Genomic DNA, 11,902 nt, shown 5'->3' on the forward strand with positions numbered 1-11,902 from the left:
AGTTTCATCAAACCCCTCTGGTACCTTTCCTGCCAAGGGTTTGAGTGGAGAAACCTTCCTCAGAGGAGCTGCTGGATCTGTCCTGGTGATTCATGGAAGGGGTCCCTGCACATCATCCTGTCCAGTGACCCTACTCAAGGCAGGGGGAAGCAGATGAAGTCCCTCAGAGGCTCTGTCCAGTTTGGCCTCATCCCCAAAGGAGCTGCACAGGCCCTGGGTCAGATGGTGCAGGGAGCTGATGAAGACATTGTACAGTGCTGGCCCAAGGGCTTGCCCTGAGGGGGATGTCACTGGGAAGCATCTGCCAGGAGCACTCCAAGCTGGTGACATTTGGGCTTGATCCACCAGCTGGCTTCCCATCCACCACCTCATCCATTGCTTCTCTCCAGCTATCACCATTCTGGCTCTAAAGAAACTATGAGAGACCATGGCAAAGCCCTGGCTAAGGTCCAGGGACAAACCATCTTCTTTCCCCTACTCACAGATATTCCTTACTCTCTCTCTTGGCCTGCAAATAGCTGCAGGGGGGTTTGGCCAATCACCTTCCCAGGGACTGTGCTGAGGGTGACCAGCCTGGAATGTGTCCCATCCTCCTTCTTGGCCTCCTTGAAGATGCATTTTCCAAAGACCCAAAACCTCTCTGCTGGTTCTGTGCACAGTGCAGGGCACAGTCCAGGTAGGGTGATGTGAGCAGACAGGAACTGTTGCAATGAACCTGTCCAAGGCACCTGAGATGAATCTCCCTGGAGCAGAGAGTTTGTTCTGCAGTCACACACAGAAAGGTCAGAGCTCTGTCAGGTGTCCACATCTGAGCTGGCCTCATGAACTCCTTCCTCACCTTGGGATGTTTAGAGACAGAATCTTTCCCCATCACTCACACAGACCCTGCACTGCAGCAGTCACAGGGTCTCCCTGGCCTCCTGCTGCCCCTGCCAGAGGCTGAGAGGCTCCTCCAACCTCCAGTGCCTTGGCTGTTGGTGTCTGTGCTCACTCAGGTTCCCCTCAGCCCACACACAATGCCCCTGCTGACCTCTCACCTGCACAATGCAAGCAGGCACTGCTGGCCTCCCAGGGAGGGACAAAGAACCTATCCAAGCTGGGGTGAGAGGCCAGTGCTGGAAGTGGTGGCTGTGAGGGACTAGTCCAGGATGACTGCCCTGGGACAGCTTCCCCAGGGTGTGCAGTGAGCACAGGCACAGGTCAGACCCTGCTCTGATGCTCTTCAGGTCTCTTGCAGGAGGCCTGGCTGTGTGAGGACACCGCTGTGTGCCCCATCCCTGCACACTCCACACTTCAACCCTTCCCTGGTGTTTGTCTCTGGGGGACAATTTCTTGGGCATGCTCCTGAAAGAAACTTTAGATGAAGACCTAAGCCTCCAGACACTGCCCTCAGCAGATCACCTGTCTTCATGGAACTGCCCTTGGGGGCCAGCTCAGTCACAGAAGTGCTCATGGCCTGTCCCTGCCTGCGGTCACAGGGCTGCACACGGCAGAGCCATGAGCAAGGTGCCACAGCACTCAGGCCTTAGACCAACACAAGGGATCTGAAGGAGAGTGTGGCAGGGGAAAGAGAGCAGCCCTGGAAGAACGAGTGCTGGGGCTGTGTGGCAGAGCTGTTGTGCTGGGACTCTTCACCTCTACCTCTGAAGAGATGAACTGCCCCTGGAGCTGCAGAGAAGGCTTGGAGGAAGGAGCTCAGGAAAAGACAAATGCTCACAGAAAAGCCTTTCTGTTGTTTAACCAAAGAAGGAGCACAGCTCCTGTTACACAAACTCTGGGTCAGAAAAGCAAAGCAGGGAGGGGATTAGAAAGGGGATGACAACATTATAAATAGCAAAAATCCCCCTCCCCAGCTCCAACCCCCCAAAGTACAGGAGCCAGGCTGGGCCTGCTCTGAGAGGCATCAGAACTGCTCTGCAGGAGAACACAAAGAGTTTATTGCTTCTCAAAACACCCAGGGATCAGTTTGCTGAGGGCATCCTTCAGCTCCTGGTTCCTCAGGCTGTAGATGAGAGGGTTCACTGCTGGAGGCACCACCGAGTACAGAACTGCCATCACCAGATCCAGGGATGGGGAGGACATGGAGGGGGGCTTCAGGTAGACAAAGATGCCAATGGTGATAAATAGAGAGACCACAGCCAGGTGAGGCAGGCAGGTGGCAAAGGCTTTGTGGCGTCCCTGCTGAGAAGGGATCCTCAGCACTGCCCTGAAGATCTGCACATAGGACACCACAATGAACACAAAACATCCCGCAAATGCAAAAGCACTGAAAGCAAGAAGCCAAACTTCCCTGAGGCAGGAGGTGGAGCAGCAGAGCTTGAGGATTGGGGGAATTTCACAGAAGAACTGCTCCACAGAGTTGCCCTGGCAGAGGGGCAGGGAAAAGGTATTGGCGGTGTGCAGCAGAGCAGTGAGAAAGCCACAGGCCCAGGCAGCTGCTGCCAGGAGGACACAAACTCTGCTGCCCAGGAGGGTCTCATAGTGCAGGGGTCTGCAGATGGCAGCGTAGCGATCGTAGGCCATGACGGTGAGGAGAAAATACTCTGCTGAAAGGAACAAGGAAAAGAAAAAGAGTTGAGCAGCACATCCTGCATAGGAGATGGCCCTGGTGTCCCAGAGGAAATTGGCCATGGATTTGGGAAGAATTGTGGTGATGGAAACGAGATCTAGGAAGGCAAGGTTGAGGAGAAAGAAGTACATGGGGGTGTGGAGGTGGTGGTCCCAGGCTATGGTGGTGATGATGAGACTGTTACCCAGCAGGGTGGCCAGGTAGGTGGCCAGGAAGAGCCAGAAGTGCAGGAGCTGCAGCTGCCTTGTGCCTGTGAATGCCAGCAGGAGGAAGTGGGTGGTGGAGCTGCTGTTGGACATGGTCTGTCTCTGGCCATGGAGGACTGTTGAAAGAGGAGAAGACATCACACAGGTTAGGAGAGAATTCCTTCAGACAACTCCTTGGCTATTTCCCAGACAATCCTCTCACATTTACTTCTCCTTCTGTGCAGGAAGTTTGTGCACTCCAAGCTTCACAGCCTTGCAGTCATCCCAGCAGGAGGCAGCTGTCCTGTCCTGTGTCTCTGATGGTGCAGATGGGAAGCTCTGCTCTGGAGCATCTCCTGCCCCTCTCTAGAAGAGAGAGATGCCAGAGGCTGTGGGATGTGGCAGCTTTACAAGCTCCACAAACTGCAAATCCATCCTCCTGCACCACAGACTCACCACACCCAGGGCTGGGAAGCTTTCTCCTCTTTGAGCTCTCAGCACCCAACCTGTCCTGCCTACCTTGAAGCTCTCTCTGCCTTCCTCATCTCCTTGAGATGTCCTGGCAGTGCCCTCAGCCCTGCTGCCCTGTGCAGAGGAGCAGCTCCTGGGCAGAGCTGTCTCTCTGCAGTGCTGCCTGCTTGACAGAAGCTCCCTCCAGCCCAGGAGCCTGGCTCAGCTCAGCAGCAGAGGACCAGCCCCAGGCATTTAATGACTCCTCTGGCGGCCTTGGTGTCGAGTCCATGAGTCTCAGAGACTGAGAGCAAGCTGAAGAAACCTCTCAGGAAGCCAAATGCCAACTGCCAACTTTGCTGGAGCCCTAATGGGTCCCACTGAGGACCATCACTGACAAAGCCTCCCCAGGGGCTTGTTAGAGCAGAAAAGCAGAAGCAAGAACTAGGAAGACTAAGACAATATCAAGGTTGCTCTGATGCTGAGCAAACCTGGATGGGCTTGATCAAGCCAAAGGGCCAAGTCCTGGCCCCCAGCCCCTTGGAAGGGAGATCCTGTCCCTCAGACATGGCTCAGGGCTCTTCCTGGGGCAGTGGGATGTGAGGATGTGCAATGGCTGGAGCAGGTCTATGGTGTGACAGTGCTAGGTGGGGCCGGGAGGCAATGAGGTCTTTGTGAATGAAGTTCAGCTACCTTCTGGTTGCAGAGACAATGGCCACAGCCATGGTGATGAAGAGGTCATCTCTGATGAGGGCTTTCAGCCTTGCCAATCCCCACCACAGCCTGCCCTATGGTGTCCCATAGCTGCACCTCTTCCTTTGAAGACACCCAGTCCTCTCACCAAGTTCACCTCAATCTCTCATCCCCCTCACTGACATCTCTCCATCCTCCCTGCTGGTTCCATGGAAGAGAAAGCCAAGGGCTGGCTCAGCCTCCCTCTGAGTGCCCTCTGGTCCCACAGCACTGCCCTTGCAGGGACATTTCCTTCTCCTCACTTCTGCTCTCAGCCTCCCTAGCCACACTTCCTATCTCCTGATTTTTTTCCCACCACTCAGAACAACTCCACCAGCTCTGAAACCACACTTCAGCCACCTGCAGGTTGTGACTGGGATGCTCTGAGCTTCTCCTTTACCTGCCTCAAGAAGCCCAGGTCCTTCAGCCTCCCCAGGCAGGCTTTGTGCTCAAGGCTTCCAATCTCAGCTTGTCAGAGCTCCTCTGGACTCTCTCCACTCCTCCCCACTTCTCTCCAACAGGAAGCCCCCCAGAGGGACTCACTGGTCCTCTCGTGGCCACACTAGGGCTCAGTGGAGGGGGATGACAACTGCCCTGGTGTAGAAGACCCAGCTCCTCCTAACACAGACCTGGGTACACAATGGCCTTGTTCACGGTGAGCATTCCCTGCTGGCTCCTCTTGCATCCCCCGCAGTGCCCAGGCCCTTCTGCTCAAGGTTCTGTGCTGAAGGCACCAGGTGCCTAGAATTATGCCCCCAATACTGTCAAACTTACCCCAACATGTTTGGCCACATTCCCCCTTCCACCCTCCTTTCCAGAGTGGGTACTCAGCCCAGAGCTGAGGAACAAAGACCAGGTGTGCTGGTTTGAGCCTTAACTGGAGTTTAACAGCTCAGATGAGAACAGACTGAGAATTCCTCCCCCCTCCCCCTCCCTTTCCCTAGTAAGGAAGGGGAAAGGAAAAGGAGAAAAGGGAAAAAAAAGGGGGTGTCGAGGGTTGGGGGGAAGGCCTCAAGCCTTCTTCCCCCCCCACCCCCCCGTAAGTAAAGGGAAGAAAATTGAAAGGAAAAAAAACTACAGCTGGATTAGCAAAGGATTGTGTGCTATATTTACAAAGCAGTTTGGGAAATGCAGGGGAATATACAGAATTTACAGTATTTACAATATATACAGAAATATACAACGAAGTAACACAGAAATGAGATTCCCCTCCCCCGCCAGGAGGAAGAGTTTCCCCCTGTACCTTTTTCCCAGAAGAGGGTTAGAAAGAGAGAAAAAGAGAAGTTGTTAATTAAAAGCAGTTATATGGTTAGAGCAAGTGTGTTAGCAGAGGCCTTATCTTTTTCCAAGGTCAGTCTGGCTGAAAGCCCAGAACCTGTGAGCAGTGGGAAGGAGAAAGTGCAAGACTGAACTGAGACAAGTCCCACTGGGAATCAAAACCTAAGGCAGTGCCTCTGCTTCTCCACCAATGAAATTAGTTTAGACCTGTCTTGCTTATAAAACATTCTGCCATGGTGTGACCGGTTGAGGCTGTCCCCTTAAGAAAGGGAATATGGTGGATGGAAGTTGGTAAACGAAAAGAAGGATCTAAACTAATTTCATTGGTAGATTGGGAGGAAGCACCTTCAGGACTGGGAGTGCAGCAGGGTATCTTGGGCTTTCCTGCACTTTTCCAGTTCAGTTCAGTTCTGTCTTTCTTCCGCTCCTTCGGTGGTTTGCAGCTCACAGCGTTCTGGGCTTTCAGCCAAGGCTTGACCTTGAAACTGATAAGCTGCAAGGCCTGTATTAACTGCTTTCCAATTAACACATAACTGCCTCTAACTTTTTTCTCTTTCTCTCTCTTTCTAACCCGCTCTGGGGAAAGGGGGAGAGTCATTCCCCCCTCAGCAGAGGGGGGAACTCTCATTTCTGTGCTGCTTTGTTGTATATTTTTGTATATATTGCAAATATTGTAAATTCTGTAAATTCCCCTGCATATCCTGTATTGCTTTTGTAAATATACAGCTCCATTGCTTTGCTAATTCAGCTGTGAGGTTTTTTTTCCCCTTTCCCTTCAATTTTCTTTCCCTTTACTTTACAGGGAGGAGGGAGGAGGCTTTTTGGCCTTACCCTTCCAACCCTCGACACATGGTGTCCCTTTGTTAAAGGCACCACCTCAAATGGTCACAGGGGGGATAGGAAAAAAGGGAAGGAGGTGACTCTACAAAAGAGTAGTTTGGACTTGGTTTGGAAGTAGGAGAAGTAACTTTTTTAACAAAATATATATATAGCAATAGCAGGGAGGGTTCACAAGGGCAAGGGATAAGGATAGATAGGAAAATGTACAAACCCAAGCCTGGATGGCCTTGGATTTCCCTGGATGGAAGTGGATTCAGTCCTTCAGAAAGCTTGGATGCAGCTTGGAGAGAGAACCAGGCCTGACCACGTGGCCAGCACAGGAAACCAGCAGCAGCTGAATGCTCTTTCAAGCAGGCAAGGCAGGAGCAGAGGGCAGCAGCAAATGTCCTCTCTTTATAGGCTTGCTGGGCAGGCAGGGGGAGTGGAATAGAGCACCTTTGACCTCCTGGAAAGGGGAAACCAAGTCCTTCTCTGCCCACCTGGGTCAAGTTTCTTGTGTCCTCCTGATGAGCTGGCCTCTTTCAGCCTCCCCTCTGCTCCCCAGGATGAGTGTAACCCAGCACACCAGGGTACCAGCCAGTCAAGTAAACAACCCAGACTGCCTTCCCAGGGGTAAACAGCAACATGCACCCCTGCATGGGATGCTCGTGGCACTGCCTAGTAAGGGCAGAATTCCAGCCTCACAAATAGAATAGAATAGAATAGACCAGACCAGGTTGGAAGAGACCTTCAATATCAAGTCCAACCTATCATGCAACACCACCTAATCAACTAAACCATGCAACCAAGCACCCTGTCAAGTCTCCTCCTGAACACCTCCATCGATGGCGACTCCACCACCTCCCAGGGCAGCCCATTCCAATGGGCAGTCACTCTGTGAAGAATTTCTTGCTAACCTTCAGCCTACACCTCCTCTGGTGCAGCTTGAGACTGTGTCCCCTTGTTCTGGTACTGGCTGCCTGGGAGAAGAGACCAACATCTGCCTGTCTACAACCTCCCTTCAGGGAGTTGGAGAGAGCAATAAGGTCACCCCTGAGTCTCCTCTTCTCCAGGCTAAGCAACCCCAGCTCCCTCAGCCTCTCCTCACAGGGCTGTGTTCCAAGACCCTCACCAACTTCGTTGCCCTTCTCTGGACACCTTCCAGCAACTCAACCTCCTTCCTAAACTGAGGGGCCCAGAACTGGACACAGTACTCGAGGTGTGGCCTAACCACTGCAGTGTACAGGGGCAGAATGACCTCCCTGCTCCTGCTGGCCACACTGTTCCTGATGCAGGCCAGGATGCCATTGGCCCTCCTGGCTGCCTGGGCACACTGCAGGCTCATGTTCAGCCTACCATCGACCAGTACCCCCAGGTCCCTCTCTACCTGGCTGCTCTCCAGCCACTCTGACCCCAGCCTATAGCTCTGCATGGGGTTGCTGTGGCCAATGTGCAGAACTCGGCACTTGGATGTGTTCAATCTCATGCCCTTGGACTCTGCCCATCTGTCCAGCCTGTCAAGGTCCCTCTGCAGAGTCTCTCTACCCTCCAGCAGATCAACTTCTGCCCCCAGCTTGGTGTTGTCAACAAATTTACTGATGATGGACTCAATACCCTCATCCAGCTCATCAGTAAAGATGTTAAAGAGGATGGGGCCCAGCACTGATCTCTGGGGGACTCCACTACTGACTGGCTGCCAGCTGGATGCGGCACCATTCACCACCACTCTCTGGGCTCGGCCATCCAGCCAGTTCCTAACCCATCTCAGTGTGCTCCCATCCAAGCCATGGGCTGACAGCTTGGCCAGGAGTTTGCTATGGGGGACAGTGTCAAAGGCCTTGCTGAGGTCCAGGTAGACCACATCCACAGGCCTCCCCACATCCACCAGGCAGTCACCTGATCATAGAAGGAGATCAGGTTGGTCAGGCAGGACCTGCCCTTCCTAAATCCATGTTGGCTGGACCTGATCCCTTGGCCATCCTGTAAGTGCTGTGTGATTGCACTCAAGATGACCTGTTCCATGATCTTGCCTGGGACTTTCTGGAGGCTAAAGCTCTCTGTTGACAAGATTGCCCACTGGCCAACTTCAGCCTCCAGAAACTTACAAGTATTGCCCCAAGCTGCAAACAAGCCACTCTCTCTTTGCTAGGAAGCCTTCTCATTCCACACACAAGCAAACTAGCAGCCTCTGCAGTCTGGAGAGAAGCCAGCACCCTCCAGAGCCTGCAAAGGAGAGGCCTTCGCTGCAGCTCCAGGCGGCCAGCGTTGCATTTGCCAGTCCCACTGGCGGGAGACAGCTGCTGTGTCTCCAAGAGGACTGCAGCCCTGAGGGTGAGAGTGCCCAGGGGTGGGGGAAGGGACTAGCCTGAATCTCGGCAGTCCAAACATCTACCACAGCTCCAAGCAGCGGAGCCACAACCCTGTGTGCCAGCTTGTAAAGCAGGAACAGTGCCCAGCCGCATCCTGCCCGACCCTGCTCCGTCACGGGGGAAGAGGAATCACCACCTGTGCCTGCTCTGCAGCCCTGTAACCCCCAGGGTACCTCAAAGCCAGGACTAGCTGTGAAAGTTCTGCCAGCTCCTCTGAGCCAAGGGGAAGCTCCATGGCCACTGCACACTGCCCCGAGGTAGCCACCTGAACCCTGCAAGGGAATGTGCCGAGTGGCAGAGTCTGCATCTCATGGTGTAGTTGCCGTCACAGAAGCGTGGGGTGGTGATCCCCAGGGCTGGAGCACTGCACTGCATGCTTCCAATCTCTTTGGGAGAGACAGGTGAGGCAGAAGAGGAGGAGGGGTGGCTCTGGGTGTCAGGGAATCTCTCAAGGCCACAGAACTTGAGGTAGAGGATGAAAGGATCGAGTGCCTGTGGGTTAAAATCAGAGAGAGGGCTAACAAAACTGACATCCTGGTTGGAGTCTGCTAAAGACCACCCAACCAGGATGAAGAGGTAGGTGAAGTGCTCTACAAGCAGCTGGAGGCTGTCTCAAGATCGCCAGCCCTTGCTCTTGTGGTGACTTTAACCTGCCAGATATCTGCTGGGGCCTTAGCACAGCAGAGAGGAGGCAGCCCAGAAGGTTCCTAGAGTGTATGGAGGACAGCTTCTTGGCACAGTTCTTAAGTGAGCTTACCAGGGGTCAGGCCCTGCTTGACCTGCTGGTGGGAGATGTGATGGTAGGAGGCTGTCTAGGGTGCAGCAACCATGAGACAGTGGAGTTTTCACTATGCAGGGAAATAAGGAGGAGCAACAACAAAACCCTGACCTTGGCCTTCCAGAGGGCAGACTTCAGCTTACTTAAGCAGCTGATCCTGAGAGTCCCCTGGGGAGCAGCACTTAGGAACTGTGACAGTTTCAGGCTGTGCCTTCAAGAAAGATAGCTGCAGAGTTCTCTAGCTGAAAGCTTTGCTGTAAGAAGGAAAACAAAAGGAAGATGTCTACATGAATTTCATTGGTCAGCTGTGAGACTACCACAGCAACAGATCCCTCACAGTCCTTCCTCTCAGCCAGTTCTGCCTCTCTTCTGCTCCTGGCCGAGTGCATTCTCCTCGGGAGGGAGTTTCTGTGTTACATTCTTCCCTGTGTATTTTTGGGCATACTGTAAATGCTGCATGCTTTGTATATGGAGGCACTACTGGCTCAGAAGAATAGTGAAGAGGTGATTGGGAACAGTCAGCATGGCTTCGCCAAGGGCAAATCCTGCCTGACCAACCTGGTTGCCTTCTATGAGCAGGTGACAAAATTAATAGATGAGGGGAGAGCAGCTGATGTCGTTTGCCTGGGGCTGAGCAAAGCCTTTGACTCTGTCCCACACCACATCCTGGTCTCCAAACTGGTGACACATGGGTGTGATGGGTGGGAACTAGATGGATAAGGAACTGGCTTGATGGCTGCACCCAAAGAGTGGCTGTCCATGGGTCCATGTCCCAGTGGAGGCCAGTGACAAACGCAGTCCCTCAGGGATCAGTCCTGGGACCTGTCTTGTTCAACATCTCTGTGGGTGCCATGGACAGTGGCATTGAGTGCACGCTCAGCAAGTTTGCTGATGACACCAAGCTGTGTGGTGCAGCAGACAGCTGGAGGGAAGGGAGGCCATCCAGAGGGACCTGGACAGGCTGGAGAGGTGGGCACAAGCCAACCTCTGGAGGTTCAATAAGAGCAAGTGCAAGGTCCTGCATCTGGGTCGAGGCAATCCCAGGCACAAATACAGGCTGGGCAGGGACTGGCTGGAAAGCAGCACTGAGGAGAGAGACTTGGGGGTGCTGGGGGAGGAGAAGCTCAGCAGGAGCTCTCAGTGTGCACTTGCAGCCCGCAAAGCCAATCAGATCCTGGGCTGCAGCAGGAGAAGTGTGGCTAGCAGGTCGAGGGAGGTGATTCTCCCCCTCTACTCAGCTCTGGGGAGACCCCACCTGGAGTACTGCCTCCAGTTCTGGAGCCCCTAGGACAAGAGGGATGTGGAGGTGATGGAAGGTGTCCAGAGAAGGGCCAGGAGGATGATCAGAGGGCTGGAGCTGCTCTCCTGTGAGGACAGACTGAAGGAGTTGGGGCTGTTCAGTCTGCAGAAGAGAAGGCTCTGAGGTAACCTAATTGTGGGGAATGGAATGAAGCTGGAGGTGGGAAGATTCAGGTTGGAGGTGAGGAGGAAGTTCTTCCCCATGAGAGTGGTGAAGCCCTGGAATGGGTTGTCCAGGGAGGTGGTCGAGGCCCCGTCCCTGGAGGTGTTTAAGCCCAGGCTGGATGAGGCTGTGGCCAGGCTGATCTAGTGTGGGGTGTCCCTGCCCATGGCAGGGGGGTTGGAACTAGCTGATCCTTGTGGCCCCTTCCAACCCTGAATGATACTATGATATCTTCATTGCATTTCATTCTGCTTGTCCAATGCAGCAATTTCCTTTGCTCCTCCCACTGAGTGAGCTGTGCTTTACGTGGTGGGAGGGTTAAACCTTCACACTGCCACACACCCTGACGCTTTGGCACTGTGACACCCTGGTACTGTGACACTGTGTGTAGCACTTTGGGCCAGGTGCCCCCTGCTGTGCCCACATGAGGAACACCTCCCCTGTCCCAGAGGGGTCCAGCCCAGTGGGTGGACACAGGATGCTGTGCATTTCATCCTATTATGTCCTGCTCCCTATAAACTGACCTGCAAAGTCCTGCACTTCCTCTTTCTGCCCTCACTGCTATCTGGTAATGGGGGGAGCTATCTCAGGGCCTTTTGGGCCTGGCTAGGGCCAAGGCCAGGGGGAAGGGCAATCTCACATCTGGCCAGCTGAGATTAGCCTAACAGTGGAGGGGAGGGGGAAGAAAGAGCCCTGGGGGGTTTGGTTGTACCCTCAGGTGGGGATGGGATGCTTCTGGGTATGCTTTGGGACCTCTTTTGTCACTGTGCTCGTGGTTCTCTGTAAAACTTTCACTGCTTTTCCATTGCAACTTTCCACCACTTTGTGCAATCCATTTGTCTGAGTCTTATTTTCTGCCCGTGGTGGGAGCATCAGCCTCTTCAACTCACCACACCAACTCACCCTGGGGCTGCTGGGTTAAGATGGTGACCTCTTGACTGATGCCTTGGGAGGAGGTTTTGGAGCTGCTGCCACCTTCTGGGCTGGTTTCTTTCTCTTGGTGGAAGTCCCTCAAGCAGCTGCTTTGTCCAAAAAAGGAGCAGGAGCAGAGGGGAGACCCTGGAAGCATCCCAGGTCAGGTTGGACTGGGATCTGAGCAACCTGATCCAGCTGGAGTCATGGAGCAGCGACCTTGAAAGGTGCCTTCAAGCCAGACCACTCTGTGAGGCATTTAAGGATTCTGCAGAAAAGCTGAGGGAGGAGAAAGGAGAAGGGAAATCTGCAGGACAGGTGAGGGGAGATGCCTCTCCTCCAACCCCT

General features: G+C 53.8%; 1 protein-coding gene across 1 annotated transcript; it reads right to left on the reverse strand.

The window, feature by feature from the left end:
• Positions 1-1,935: 1,935 nt before the first annotated feature.
• Positions 1,936-6,396, reverse strand: LOC137456673 (olfactory receptor 14J1-like). Its single transcript, XM_068168231.1, has 4 exons — positions 6,266-6,396; positions 2,978-3,120; positions 2,754-2,891; positions 1,936-2,546 (listed from the first exon to the last, which is right to left on the reverse strand). The coding sequence occupies exons 3-4, from the start codon at positions 2,866-2,868 to the stop codon at positions 1,936-1,938; spliced, it is 726 nt and encodes a 241-aa protein (XP_068024332.1). The 5' UTR covers positions 2,869-2,891; positions 2,978-3,120; positions 6,266-6,396.
• Positions 6,397-11,902: the final 5,506 nt, after the last annotated feature.

The sequence above is a fragment of the Melanerpes formicivorus genome, unplaced genomic scaffold (genome assembly GCF_026170545.1).
Source record: "Melanerpes formicivorus ecotype bairdi unplaced genomic scaffold, bMelFor1.0.p_v2 SCAF_134, whole genome shotgun sequence".
Classification (NCBI taxonomy): Eukaryota; Metazoa; Chordata; class Aves; order Piciformes; family Picidae; genus Melanerpes; species Melanerpes formicivorus.

Coding starts and splice junctions, on each gene's coding strand:
- LOC137456673 (XM_068168231.1), bottom strand. CDS start 2,868: ATGTCCAACAGCAGCTCCACCACCCACTTCCTCCTGCTGGCATTCACA. Junction 2,547..2,753: donor CTACCTGGCCACCCTGCTGG/GTAACAGTCTCA, acceptor TGTTCCTTTCAG/CAGAGTATTTTCTCCTCACC.